Source organism: Parus major, chromosome 8 (genome assembly GCF_001522545.3).
Source record: "Parus major isolate Abel chromosome 8, Parus_major1.1, whole genome shotgun sequence".
NCBI lineage: Eukaryota > Metazoa > Chordata > Aves > Passeriformes > Paridae > Parus > Parus major.
The window spans coordinates 29,768,755-29,783,022 of record NC_031777.1 but is presented as its reverse complement, the minus strand read 5'-3'; the positions used below and the strand labels follow the sequence as shown (position 1 = coordinate 29,783,022).

General features: G+C 45.8%; 1 protein-coding gene across 1 annotated transcript in view; it reads right to left on the bottom strand.

Moving 5' to 3' along the window:
* Window positions 1-3,220: 3,220 nt before the first annotated feature.
* The window catches only part of LEPR (leptin receptor), a 28,972-nt gene continuing 17,924 nt past the window's right edge, over window positions 3,221-14,268 (bottom strand). The window contains exons 9-19 of the mRNA XM_033516502.1: window positions 14,083-14,197; window positions 11,705-11,904; window positions 10,106-10,257; window positions 9,708-9,867; window positions 9,543-9,625; window positions 8,769-8,982; window positions 7,843-8,025; window positions 7,233-7,328; window positions 6,754-6,856; window positions 6,123-6,198; window positions 3,221-5,067 (exon numbers count right to left, since the gene is read on the bottom strand). Of these exons, the coding sequence (XP_033372393.1) occupies window positions 4,303-5,067; window positions 6,123-6,198; window positions 6,754-6,856; window positions 7,233-7,328; window positions 7,843-8,025; window positions 8,769-8,982; window positions 9,543-9,625; window positions 9,708-9,867; window positions 10,106-10,257; window positions 11,705-11,904; window positions 14,083-14,197 (2,147 nt within the window). The 3' untranslated portion in view covers window positions 3,221-4,302. The remainder of the gene's footprint in view (window positions 5,068-6,122; window positions 6,199-6,753; window positions 6,857-7,232; window positions 7,329-7,842; window positions 8,026-8,768; window positions 8,983-9,542; window positions 9,626-9,707; window positions 9,868-10,105; window positions 10,258-11,704; window positions 11,905-14,082; window positions 14,198-14,268) is intronic.

The following is a 14,268-nucleotide window of genomic DNA, read 5'->3' as shown; positions in this document are numbered from 1 at the left end:
ATGATCCAGCCAGAATTTTCATGACAATCCAGAGTTTTCCCAGCCACCCAGCTGGAGTTTTCCTGATGATCCAGCCAGAGTTTTCCTGACAATCCAGCTGGAGTTTTCCCAGCCACCCAGCTGGAGTTTTCCTGACCACCCAGCCGGAGCAGAGGGTTTCCAAGCTGTTCCTACAAACAGCAGCCGGTCTCTTACGAGCTCCTGACATTAGGCAGGCACAAGACTGAATAATTCTTTCCCTGCCAGATCTTTAATCATGGTTGGAAGCTCGAGACGAGGCTCTGAGTGCTCCTCTGCAGCCTGAACTGCCTCTCCTGTGTGTCCTGGATGGATTTGGGAGATCTAACAGAGGATGTTCCTTGGCTTTCCCATCCCATCCATTCACGGAATTCTAAAATCCCACAACGGTTTGGGTTTGGATGGAGATTAAAGCCCTTCTCGTTCCACCCAAGGCTCCCCAGGTTGTTCCTTCTCCTTTGTCAAGCGCTGGATCCACATGGAAATCGCTTTCTTCGCTGGGGAAGCAGCACCGGGTGGGTTTGTGATTGTCACCCGTCCCTAACTCTCCTCTTGGATCTGAAGGTAATAAATGCCTGCTTTCGAGGGAATTCTCAGGGATAGGGAACGAGCTTCATTTGCATCCCAAAAGAGCCCATCCAGGACGATGGGAAAAGGGGGAGAAGGGAGGCTGTGTGTAAAAAAGGTGATGAAAAGGCCAGAGGAGAGCCCTTAATTAGCTCTGAACTGCAGAGGTGGCACTGCCGTGACCTTTATCTCTCACAGCCCCACGGACCTCGCTGCCCACGGCTTTTCATCAGCATCCCTTCCTCCATCCCTTGTTTTTCCATTCATCCCCTCCCAGCAGGAACCCTGCGTTATTCCAGGAGCCATCAGGGCTGTTTTGCAGCTTCCTGGGGAGAATTCTCAGTGCCCGGCCCTGCTCTGCTGCTGACAGCTCTGGCACAAGCAGCTCCTGACGAGGAGTCATTAATTAATGAGAGGCCCCTACAGACAATTCCCGGTTTTTTGTTTGGGATCATTAGCGAGAGCAATGGTACCTGCCAAACCCGCCCGCTTTTCCAGCCACGAGGATGCTGTGGCTTCCCAGTTTGGCTCTTCCTGAAAGGAATTCGAGGGTTTTTTGGGTCCTTTTGGAGTTGTTGGGGCTGTGTGCCAGCGCTGCGGTGTCCTTGTCAACAGCAGGGTCTGAATTCCCACTGTTTTACTTGGAAAAACCTGGATGCACACCCCAAATAGATTTAATTCAAACCTTGAGATAAACTGCTTTCCCAGCAGAGGGAAGACTGGAGGAATGGGATTCTTCCTCTTGCAGAAATTTCCACCAGAAACCTGCATTTTAATTGTCTTTTCTCCAACAGGGAACACAAAATCTGGAATATCCACAACAAAATCATGGTCTGGATAAGGTTTGAAGGATGTATTGATCCCTTCTGTGCTTTTAAATCAGGGAATCGTGGAAGGGACCTTAAAGATGATCAAGTTCCAAATCCCTGGCACGGGAAGTTTTTGTTGCTTCAAACATCAATCCCAGATTTTTTAAAAAAAGGGGGAGGGAATTTAACTGTAGCTGCAAGTGACATGGGAAAGGGAAAACAACACATTTGATTCATTTTCTTACATAAAAGATCTGCACTCCTGAATTCTCTTCAAAATGAATCTGCAGGATCTTAATTAGTACTTGAGAAGCTGCACATGGTTCCTAAAATTGTGTGGCTCCAACTGAAAAGGCCTTTCCTGGGGAGTGTGAGGCCAGGGCCAAAAAAATCCCATTTCTCTGCAAAATTCCCGTCTTCCCTGGGAATTGGCTCGGGATTGTTTGTGCCACAGGAACATTTCTGGAGAAGCAGCAACATTTTCCCTGGGAAGGAAACAGGAACTCTTCTGGGTCACTCCTGTGGCTGCTCTTGGGATGCTCCCAAATGCAATTCCATAGGTTTTTTTCTCCCCTCCCCAGCCCAGGTGAATCCCTTTGGATCTGCCAGGCACTGAGGCAGGAGTGGAGGAGAGCCCTCAGAGAAGAGCTGGAGGTGAAGATCATCACCTGAAACCTGTTTTTCCCCCAGCACAGATCCTGGCATGACCCTGTTCCCTACTTTCTCCCTGCTCCTTGGCAGGGCTCTCCCAGCTCTCCTGCCAAGGAAGCGGAGCCTGGGAGAAGCAGCGAGTGCAGATTCCCTGCTCCAGACATTCTCCAGGACAGCTCCTGGAACAAAGCCCCCTCCCTGGGGTGACACCTTGCAGGGACAGCTCTGGAATGAGTTGGAGCTTCTTGTGGCTCTGACAAAAACGTCCTTACCTTCCCAAACCCCCTGGCACTGCACATTCCCATCTCCAGCCCAGCCAGGAATAAACCACGGAGATTTTGTTCCCGTGGCTGCAGACACAGCGATCCCTCACGGCCTGGGAAAGGCTCAGCTGCAGGAAACAACCTGACCTGAAGCTGAGGGGGGAAATAATGATGGAAAATAACTGGCCCCAGCTCCCAGTTTTCCCCAGCTCCCAATTTTCCCTCCCCGAGGCAGCTGCTGCCCGAGGGAGCGGCCGGAGCCGCAACCGGAGCCAGAGGCAGCAGATGGAGCATTCAGGATATGCAGATTTTGGCTTTCTGTGGGAGCACGGAGAGGTGAGGAGCAGGATCGAATGTCCCTTCCCTCAGGATGGAAATGCCAGTTTCAGGAATTATTTATGGAGCTGGGGCCTGGCCCGTGCTGTGGGTCAGGACCTGGATTTGCAGCAGCCTCAGGAACACTGGGATTGCAGGTGTGGGCAGGAGGAGCCCAGGAAGGGATCCAATCCCTTGGTTCTACACACCCCAAATCTTCTCTTTTTGCTGAAGCAGCTGGGGTTTGCTGTATTTCCTGCAGGATTTTTGCAGAGGAGATCCACTGGTTTTCCTGAGGAGCACCACCTGCTCTGGCCTTTAGGAAAACCATGGGATGTCATGGGAGGACAGGCTGGGCTCCCAAAGGAGGTGAAACCTGGGAATCTGCCAGTGTCCATTGAGGAGAGACCTCCTGCACATCTCCTAATTCCTGAATTTTCCCATCTTCCCAGGAAAACCTTCCCTGGTCCCTCAGCTGGTCATGCCCATGGTTAAGCTCCATATGGAATTCCTGGGAAAGGACTGGGCAGGCTAAACTCAACATCAGCTTTGTATTTCTGGAGCAAGATGAGCTTCAAACACAACCAAATCATTTTTCTGGACACTTCCATGAAAGGATCATTCCATTCTCCAGAGAACTGGGCTCTCCTGTCCCTTCCCAACAGCAGGAAGTGAATCCCAAACCCAGCATCCATCACAGTTTTAGCCTGGAATGTTACAGGAGCCAGCAGGTTTATCTCCAATCACAGGGACGAGTTTTGGCTCCTAACACAAAACAGGTTTGAATTCCTCAACCCACACAAAATTTTGGACACCAGGGCATCAGATCTGTGTCACATCCAGCATCAAAGAGCCAGGGCAGCAGCTCAACACAAACAAGCAGTGGGGCTTTGTGTTAAGCTGGGTTTAAATCCACCCTTGCTTTGGTTTTTAACATCGCTTTTGCCCTTTTGGTTTTGTCTCTCTGAAGTTTGACAGACATTTATTCTTTGGAATACACAATAAATTCATCCTCCTTCACTCCTCAAAATAGTTCTCTGAAAAGGCAGGTGTAGAAAAATATTTATGAACTCTGAAATTTTAAAAAAAGTAATTAAAAAAATAGCTTTGGTTTGCAAATGGGTGTGGGTTTGTTTTCCTGCTCCTCCCAGAAAATCCAGACCCGATTCCTGGCAGGGCTGTAGAGGCAAAGTGACTTCTCCAAGGCCATACAGACTTGTTGGATCCCCCAAAATCTAAAATTCAGGGTGCTTGGATCAAATTCCTGTCTTTTCTCCCATGGAATCTTTGGGAAGAGATGTCAGTGTAAAACTGCACCGTTTGGAATGTTGTGTTCCACAATAAAAGGTGGATACTTTAAATCAATCACTTTATCCAGCTAATGGAGACACAGGAATTTGGATTCTCTTCCTGCAGTACCCTGAGCCTTTCACTGCTTGATCCATTCCTTCCAACCACATCCAGGCTGACTCGATGTCACAAATCATTCCCAGGGAAATGGCACATTCCAGCTTTTCCCCCACAGAAACATTCCAGGCCACGGATCAGCTCTCTCGCCCTTGGGGGCTCCAGGTGAAGCCTAAAACCAGAACAAGCTGGACAAATCAAGAGAGGGGGAACAGGGGAACGCATCAACACCTGGAAAAACTTCAGGAATATCCAATTTTGGGGTGATTATGTCACTTTTTCTCCATGGCCTCCTGCCCTTTGGCTGTGGCCACCCGGAACTGTGGAACGTAGGGAACGGTGGCTTTAGGCCTGAGGCTGCTTTGGAGAAATTCCTTGACATTTGTTGGGATGTGCTGGAAAAGCCCCTGCTCCGTGAGCAGATCCGTGCTTTGGAGCTGACACATCCCCCCAGAGCTTTCTGTGTGGAAAACGTCCCTCTGTCCTTTTTCCAGGGATGTGATCCCGAGGTAACACAGGCTCCGCTCGGCGCCGGCTGGGAAAGCTTCGTCCGAGGGCTCCGAGAATCCCTCCGAGGAAATCAGGGGCAGAGCCCTGCTGGGCTGGGAGCCAGGGAACACCAGGAATGCCCCATTCCCAACTTCCCAAGCACCACTGGAGAAGGCACCTAAAACTATGGAATCTTCCCCTAGGGAGCACCTATCCAAGCAGCTCCTTGGAGTTGTTTTCCGCCGGCAAAGCCCGCTGGATCGGGAATTGCTGATGAGGGTGGCGTATTTGAGGTCACACTGAGCCGTGCTTTCTCCATCCTGGGAGCTCCTGGAGGAGCTGCTGCTCTGCAAGTGGCATGCAGAGTCACATTCCGACTCCTGGCGGGTTGGGAAGGTGGAATCAACTCCCAAAAAATCTCCTGGCTCTTCTTTTTCCAAGGCTTTGGTGACGCTGATGTCTTCCAGCACCACCTGTGCCTCCAGGAGAAGCGGCTCACACGACACTGGCTCGGGGTGCTTGGCAAAGAGATGCTCCAGAGTTTCAGGCTGGAAGGAAAGAGGGATTTTAATGCTCATTTCTTATGGAACAGCTTTATTTCACTCTCCAGGTTTCATGGATCGCAGCATCCCACACCAAAGGTCATTCCCAGGAGCCTGGAATTTTGCCACATGGAGTTCACATGTGGTTTTTTAAGAATTTGTTGTTGAAAATCCTCTGTGACAAAATTTCCTCAACAGATTTAATCATTGATACAGAAGCTGAAGGAACTCGCCCTGCTAGGATTGGATTATCCTGGTCAAATTCAGCTTTTCCAAGGAATTTTTGGAGCATTCCCACTGAGTAGCAGCTGCATGTTTGAACTTGGGGCTCATGTTTGAAAAAATACATGTTTGTATTTGAGGTAAATGTAGGATTTACTGCTCTGTAATAAATGCACGTGTAAATTATAACAAAACATGTAAATTATCCACCAGGATGAACTGACAGCAGCATGAGAGCTCCAAAGGAAAATTCCCTTGTATTTCCTAATGAATTCAGGACAGAACACATAAACCCAGGTTTTTTGTGGATTAATAAACCATGTTTTACAGCAGGGAAGCTGCCAAACTAACAAGGAAAATGTCAAAATACTCAGAGTAGTGGGAAATCAGAGCAAGGAGTAAAAGTCTCGGGCTCTACTCAATCCAGACTCACTGTTGGTGACAACTGGGCCCCAAATTTGGGATTTTTCCCACACAAACCCATCACCTTTCCACATCAAAATGAACAGGGAGCTTTTAAACAATGAACATTTTTTTTTCTCCTCATGCATGTGGTTTATTCCTAATGGAGATGTTTGTATCCCTTCTCCTCTCCACGGACACCACAGCAAACACAGATTAAACCCCTCCCAGCCAAGGCCAGGGGTGTTTTGGCAAAGGCCACCATCTGTCACCTATGGAAAACTGGCAGATATTTCTCACATCCAATGCATAATCCAGAGGGAAATGGGAACCTCTGGATGGAGCCAGAGGGATGAACGGGGCTGGATTCCCACTGGAGACAGAGCTGGAATAACAGCCCTGGGTGCAGGAAGCAGCAGCCCCAGGGAAATACAAACCTGCTGGAAATTAATTCCCTGTGCCCATGAGCAGTTCTTGGGGTTGGGAATGTCCTCCCAGAGCAGCTTCTTCATCCTGAAATGTCAGGGAAATGCTGGAGTTGGTGCTGTTCCCACAGGGGCAGGGAAGGATTCTCTGCCATTTTATTTATCCAGAACACTATGGCCATGAAATAATCACTGCAGAGATGATAAATGGCCCAAATTTAATCCAAAACATAAAGAAGGGACATTCCAGGTGGCAGTTTGGGGTGCAGGCTGTGCTGAATGAGCACAACCCACAGGGCCTGAAGGGGCTCCAGGAGAGCTGGAGAGGGATTTGGGACAAGGGATGGAGGAACAGGACACAGGGAATGGCTTTAAGCTGGAAAAGGGGGGATTTAGATGGGATCTTGGGAAGGAATTCCTGGCTGGGAGGGTGGGCAGGCCCTGGGATAGAATTCCCAGAGCATCTGGGGCTGTCCCTGGATCCCTGGCAGTGCCCAAGGCCAGGCTGGATGGGTTTGGAGCAGCCAGGGACAGTGGGAGGTGACCCTGGATGGGACTGAAGGTCCCTCCCAACCCAAACCAGTTTGGGATCCTGTGACACCAGTGCAGCTGCACCACTTTTGGATAAGAAGGAACGAGGTACCTTTGGTGTGAAAGCAGCAACGCTCCCAGCAGCAAAACTGAGGTGGAAAAAACAATTGGCAGGAGCACGTGGAGGCTGCCACTATTCCCAGCTTCAAATCCCCCTGGAAATAAAGGAGTTCACCTATTAATGCAGAAAAATTATTGGTCTGGGAGCAAATAGTTGGCAGCAGGGAAATAACAAATGGTAGAAACAACACCTTAGATGGGGAAATAACCTCGAGCAATGGTTTTATTGCACATGGACAAACCTTTCCCTTGGGAATAAACAGACAAAAAGGAATTATTTTAAATAGGAATTTAATCCCTCACTCAGCTCAGCCCACAGAGAGTTTTCAAATTAAAGCTGAAGTCTGTTCACTGTTTGTAAGTACATTACAGAGGCTTTATTGCTACTTTTCTTTTTCAGATAAGACGGGTTTTGCACTTAAAGGTCACTTTTACTTCATAAAAACCAGGGAAAAAGATCCTGTCAGTCACCTTTGGCAAACTGATCCGTGGCTCTGGCTTTGCCAACTCCTCCAGCAAACACAGGGTAGAGGCTGAACTGGTACTTCTCAATCAGGATAAAGTGATCTGGAAAGGGGAAATCAGCTTTTGGGATCCACTGTTATCCACTTTTTAAACAATTCCCTCCTCAGAGGCTCTGGGCACAGATCAGAGCTCAGGTCAGCCCAGAGAGGGCAATGATGGATCCATCTTTTATAGATCCCTACTTCAAAACCCCAAGGTTCCAACTATTAATCCAGCATTATTCTGTCACACAATGAACACCTTATGGAGCTACTGTGATCATTTCTAGGAGTAAAGACAAAATGCAGAGGAAATGCAGATATTAATTTGAATAATTAGCTGGTGTGTTCAATATTCCAGAACTGATTTTATTGTATTGCCACAAAATGAACTCGCTCCAGAGCTTAAACTGATTATTAATGCAACAGGCAATCCTGTAATGAGCATCAAAATTTGGTTTATTGGTCAATAAAAGTGATTAGAAACAGGGAAGGGGAAAAAGGGCTCAGAGCTTTTCAACATTTTTCTGTTCCACACCAATTAACAGCACGAATTATATTTTCAAGCACACACTCACCATAAATAAAATACTTCCTGAGATGTGGAGGGACTCGCAGCCATTTCAGCTGCTCCCCTTTGTTCAGGTTCTTCCACTCAATCACAAAGGATTTTACCCCAGGGATTTGGGGGGAGAGGCTCCAAACCACAACCACACAGGTGCTGTTCACCAGGTAAGCACTCAGGGATTGCACAGCATCCACTGGGAAAACAGGGAAAACATCCTATAAACTGCTAAAGTTTCACCACTTCATCACTCTAATTATCTTTTGTAGAATAAAGCCACATCAGCAGAGAGATTTTCTTTTTCTTCAATCCACCAAAATTTGGGTTACACTGAACCAGTCCCAAGCACTAAACAGATCAAGTTTCTTACAGACATCAAATATCCTAATTCTCACCTGCAATTCCTTAATTTTCCTTAACCAAGCAATTAAAAACTCCTGAATTCTTGAGACTAATTAATCAGAGTGCAACCAAATCCAGGAATTTCTGCTCAGGAAGTCTGAGGACTCTGTACCCTGGCAGCCTAAAACATGACCCCATTTCATTCTGGAAACAACAAAACATTCCCCAGCAGGAATGTTGGGTGTTCCCAAATCAAAGGAGATGAAAGATTGGTTCTCCAGCAAGATTTTATTTTATTTTGATTAATTACTGTTAAATTAATTACTTTTAAACTAATTTTATTAGTAGAGAGAAGACAGCCAGAGAAGTTTTTTCCCAACCCCAGAATCATTAGGATTTTCATGATGGAAATCTCAGTTTTTCAACTGTTGACTCTGAATGTATCCCCATAAAACTTCTTTATTCTAATAAATAAATTCTAATAAATTAATAAAAATTCCTTATTCCTTATTCTAATAAAGGGAATTTTATCCCAAAGCAAGCTTTCCCCATGAACATCCCAAGGATTCCTGGCATTTCCCACATTGCTGCTCTTACCTGTGCTCATCTGCTGGGATAGAGTTAAATTAGAATTAACTGCAGAAATTCCAACTGAATTCATGGCTAAAATGGTGATGGTGTGGGTTGGCCCAATCCATGGAAAAGTCCAGCTGGTGCCATGATCCACAAATTCCTCCCAGGTGTTCCCTGGGGTCTGGTGCTTGATGATGTATCTGCTCACGCTGCACAACGAGTGATTCTCCATCAGGGGCTGCAGCAATTAATTAACAGGCATTAATTCCTGAATTCCTTCCCCACTCCCTGATTCCCAGAGCAAAGGTTGTTTGGGCAGCTGCAATTTTAAGGAAAAGATATTCTGGCTTCTGTCTTTTCAGCCAAGGACTGGAGTCCTTTCAAAGGCTTCATTTCCCTCTCTGAGATCTGACTCTTATTCCCTCTCTTCCCAGCAAAAGGAGGTGAAGGACAAGGAAAGCCAGACTTTCAGATTCCCACAGCAATTCCCTGTTTTACACATTTTGCAGGGTTCAAACCTCAGAGCAGCCCATGAGCAAACAGGAATGGGCACCGAGGAACTTTTCCCTGTCCTGCATTAACATTTTAAGGCAAAGAAGGCAAAACCATCTCCCATTTCATCCCAGAATTCCCACCAGGATTCACCTCTTCCCTCTAGGATGAGCCATGCAATCGTCAGGAGCACAGAAAAAGGCAAATCCCAATTCCCAAAAGTCTCACATGCCTGTCAGCCTCCCCTTCTGGCAATCCCACCTGGTTTTAGGATCAAAGGGAAAGCCCAAATGCAGCTGCTCCCACCTTCCACAGGAGTGTAACATTCCTCTGCTTCCTTGCTGGATCCTCAGAAACGATCCTCCAAAATTCCGGGCCTTGCAAGGGAGCTGCAAAACAACAATTTGGGAAGGACAGTCACACCTGAGTGTGGCAAATCCCAGCCCTCAGGATGTCCCTGGAAGCACAGACCTCTGATGTCCTGAACCAGGGTTTGGGCTGTTCTGCTCCAGTCACTCCAGAATCCAGATCCATCCAATTCCCTGCACCGCACCTGCACCGTGTATTCCACACAAAGCTGCTCCACTTTTATCACAGCCCAGCTGCCTGCGGGGTTTGGGACTTCATAGAGCTGGAGAGAAGGGGAAATACTCTGAGTGAGAACAAAGGGAAGTTCAGGCAGCTCTTAGAGACAAAATTCCTGCAGATGAATCCAGTGAGGAAGTGGGATTGTGAGGAATATTCCTCTGTGGACACCGCAAATGTCCTTTGTGGACACTGTGATTTCCTCCATGGATAAATCCCATAAAAACCAGCCCCACACCACAGGGCAATGATCCCTGCTCCAACCCAGATGGAACAGACAGTACCTGCCATGGGATCTCCTCCCTGTTCCCTGAATTCCAGCGGATCTGGAATGTCAGATCCCTGTTGGCAAAGAGAGGCTTGGTCCAGCTGACGTTCAGCAGCCCCACATTCCTGGTGAGTTCTGCTCCCACGTTGGAAGGGGGGAGAGGCTTCACTGGGAAATGGAAAATTTAAAACATGAATTTAAAACAGCCTTCCCATTAAATCAAATCATGGATGGCTTTTCCTTGTCCTGAGGGTGGTGGGTCACACACAGCCTCTGCTATTCCCAGGAAAGCAGGGCTGGAAACACAGACCCCACAGAAATGTTTCCATGTATTTTATTTCCATTTAAAGCACAACAGGTTATTTTGGTGCTGGCACTTGCTACCTGCCCTGGGATAAAGAGCAGAAAACAGATCCTGGCAAGAAATTTTGAGGTTTAGGTTGGGTATTTGGGAAAATTTCTCCATGGAAAGGGTGGTCAGGCCTTGGAACAGCTGCCCAGGGCAGTGCTGGGTCCCCATTCCTGCAGGGGTTTAAAAGCCCTGGGATGTGGCACTTGAACTCCATCATCTCCAGGGGCTTTTCCAACCTCAGCAATTCCATGAATCCATTATTTTTGTGGGAAAGCAGCAGCTCCTGTAAGGGCTGGGACAGACACTGTGCAGTGATTAATGGAAACGTTTTTATTGTATTAATTGGAAATTAATCCAGCTTTTCCAGAATAGGAATCTCCCAAAAACCCTTGTTTGTTAATCAAGCCGAATTGAAATAAATTTATTTTGGATAATCAAATGTGAATGAGGAGAAAACAACAACAATAAATTAATATTTTTTTTCATTTTGGATGGTGCTGAATGGGTTTGTTTTGCTTTACCACAATGCAGAGAACCCTGCATCCAGGATAAATCATTCCATCCATTGCCACCACATAATAAATGTATTTTAAAATTATGTAACTCAAAGTTATTTCATAATTATATAACTCAAATTTATTTCATAATTATATAACTCATTTATTTCATGTAGCACTCAGATTTATTTCATGTAGTATTTTATTTCAAGGTCCAGCTGCCTTGTTTCCATGTTCACATTTGTGTCCAAAAACACACCCAGTGAATTCTCTGTCATAGAGCAGATAAAAAGAGGTGATTTGCACATTTTGGAGTTTTTAAAACACTCAAACACTGCTCCTGCTCTTGTTTTTATCCAAATTTAAGTGCTCTGTGTGTCACAAAAGCAGCATGGAAGAGCAGGGACAATCCTCATGATTTTAAATTGATTTATAACAGTGTAAATAATACACTGTACCCAAGTATAAACTTCATTAATTGAAGCCAAATCAGTCTGACCAATTAAATAACCAAAACCTTAAAAAAGAGCTTCATTTTGCAATACAACACTTGCATTTTCTGTCGAGGGAATACCAGGCAGAAGTGGATGTTTCATTTAAAATCTGCTCCTGTACAGAAGTAACATTCAATCCAATATTTATTTTTTTTTTTAAGGTAATACCAAAACTCTCCTGGTTTTATTTAAAACATGTGGAAAAATTCTTTCCCTACACCATTTAAAATCCAGAGGCTCAAGGGAAGAGAGATTCATGGATCTCAACCTACCCACATCTGCTGGAATGACACAGGTTGGGGAGGATTCCAGTGTTCCCAGGAAATGGTTAAACTCTATCCACAGGGTATATCCAGATAAAAGGAAAATGGGCTGGAATGTGCACTCGTAGGAATGATTCCTCTGCAAATGGCATTCTTTCACCTCTGAGTTTGGAGATGGGCTTGGAAAGTCAGAGCAATAAATCTGGCTCCTTAAAAGAGATTAAAAACAAAAAAAACCCCTTTCAGTTGATACATTGCAAGTGTAAATCTGGAGGGAATTAAAAGAAATGGTGGCACTGGAAATGTCCTGGGATTTTGAGGATTGTTTGGGTCTTGAACCTGAATCTGCACTGAATGGATAAAAAACATTTTAATGTCACTCCTCAAAGCTTTGGCTCTGGAAAAAGCAGCGCAAATGACAAAAAGCAACAGGTATGGCAAGAGAAGGCAGCTCCAAATCTTCATCAGGTGTGGGATTTTAGGGATTGGCAATTAACACAGAAAGGCAAATCTGCCAAGAATTGACTCCAGTTGGGAACGACTTCCAAAATCCCAGCTGGCAACCAGGTGGAAGCTGCCACAGAGACCCAGTGAGGAGATGGAAATCCCATTAAATATCAAGTCTGGATTAAAAATCCCATGTCCAGTTACCACACCTGGCAGCAGAAGAGAGGAACCCTGGATTGTGGATGAAGTGGAGCTGGATAAACTCTTGGAGTGGGAATTTTTCAGCTTTCTCCTGAGACCTGTGAGGAGGGGGGCCAGAGAGGGTGTGAGTTACTCAGCTGAAGCACCAGAGTTACACTCGGCTGAAGTTTCCTCCTCCTGTGCCCAGGATTAAAGCAGTGCCTGGTGCTTTGGAGGTTGGGATTGGAACATTCCCTGCTCCCACAGGATGATCCCTTTGGAGCTGTTTCAGCACTGCCAGCAGAGGAAGATGTAGAAACAACCCAAGCAAAACAAAAACCCCACGCCAGAGCATCAGCTCAGCAGTGCCGATGGGAACAGCAGTGGGAATTTTATTGCATTTTCTTCTTTCAGGTCTTACTCTGAACAAATAACCACAAAAATCAGAACAAAAAAGAAGGATCAGCAGCATCTGGGAAGGATTTGCAGGCAGTGGTAATGTCACTGTTTGATCTAGCAGGAACAAGAACAAATCTCCACATTATCACCTCCTACTAGAAAATTACATTTTTAGCTAAACCTGAGCAGTGAGAAAATGGGAATAAAAGCCATGGTGAGCAGCATGGGGTTTATTCCCAGCTCCCTGCCCAGCAGTGCACTCTTAAGTTCACACTTGTGAAGGCAGATTAAACAAAAGCTACCTCAGCACTCAGCCAGGAATTAATCCTGCCCCAAAAGCCTCCACTTGAACTTTCCAGCATTCCAGTTATTCCACAAAAACCTGGGAAATATTCACCTGGGCACCAGGATCACTCACAACTCCACCAGAGGAGACAAGCTGCCTTTCCAAAGGATTAGGGGCTCAGAGCTGATGGAAGCTGCTTGCCAAAATTTCTGCATCTCCAGCCCAGCAGAGTGGGAAAATGATGGATTTTTTGCCCCAGGAAGAGTTGTCTGTCTGTCTGTCTGTCTGTCTGTCTAGTGGTTGTAGGAAACCATCAAGCTCAACACATGGGATGGAATGGGATGAGCTTTGAGGTCCCTCCCAACCCAAACCAGCCTAGGATTCTGGGAATTGCTGCAGGCCCAGCTGCTGCCTTCACAAAGCAAATATTCCCTTCATGAGCTAAGGTTTGGTTCTCTAAGAGAGATTTTTTCCTACCTTGAATTTGTTTCATACTCTATTTTTACCTGTGTATTCACAGAGAAAAAAAAAGATACAGAATTATAGAATTCTATTCATAGAATTTATTATATAAATATATTTATATATTCTATTTATAGAATTCTATAGAATTATAATAATAGAATTACAGAAAATTCAAAGACTGAGTGGAGAGCTCAGGAGGTCTCAAGTCCCATCTCAGCTCAGAGCAGTGAAATCCAAATCAGATGGAGCTGTCAGGATCTGAGAGTCTCCAAGAACAGGGACTCTTCAGCTCCCCCAGGACAGAAATTCCCACTGGGAATGGGCTTTTCCCATATTTCCTTACAGCTTGTAGACAGGAGCAACTGGAGTAATTTTTTTACTGACCCAAGAAATCTTCTTGAAGAAAACTGACTCCCAAACAGGTTGAAAAATGCTGCAAAAACTTGATAAATAAGATCAGTTACATACTCAGGTACCTCTGGTTCCCTTCCTGCACACAGAATAAAGAACCTGTTCATTCTGTAATTACATTTCTCCAGAATTCTTTCACACAATGGAATCTTGAGCAGCACTTTCCAAACATAAAAAGAGAATTAAAATCCATCCATACCTGTAATATCTTAACTGCAGACTCCCCAGGAGTGAGGTGGTTGGGTTTGCAGACCACCTGCAAGTCATTTTAGTCAAGTATCCATCAGTCTCACAGGAGATATTAAAATCCATGTCTAATTAAAAGATGTGAAAAGCTTAATTAATGAGGGGAAGGGAAGGGAAGGGAAGGGAAGGGAAGGGAAGG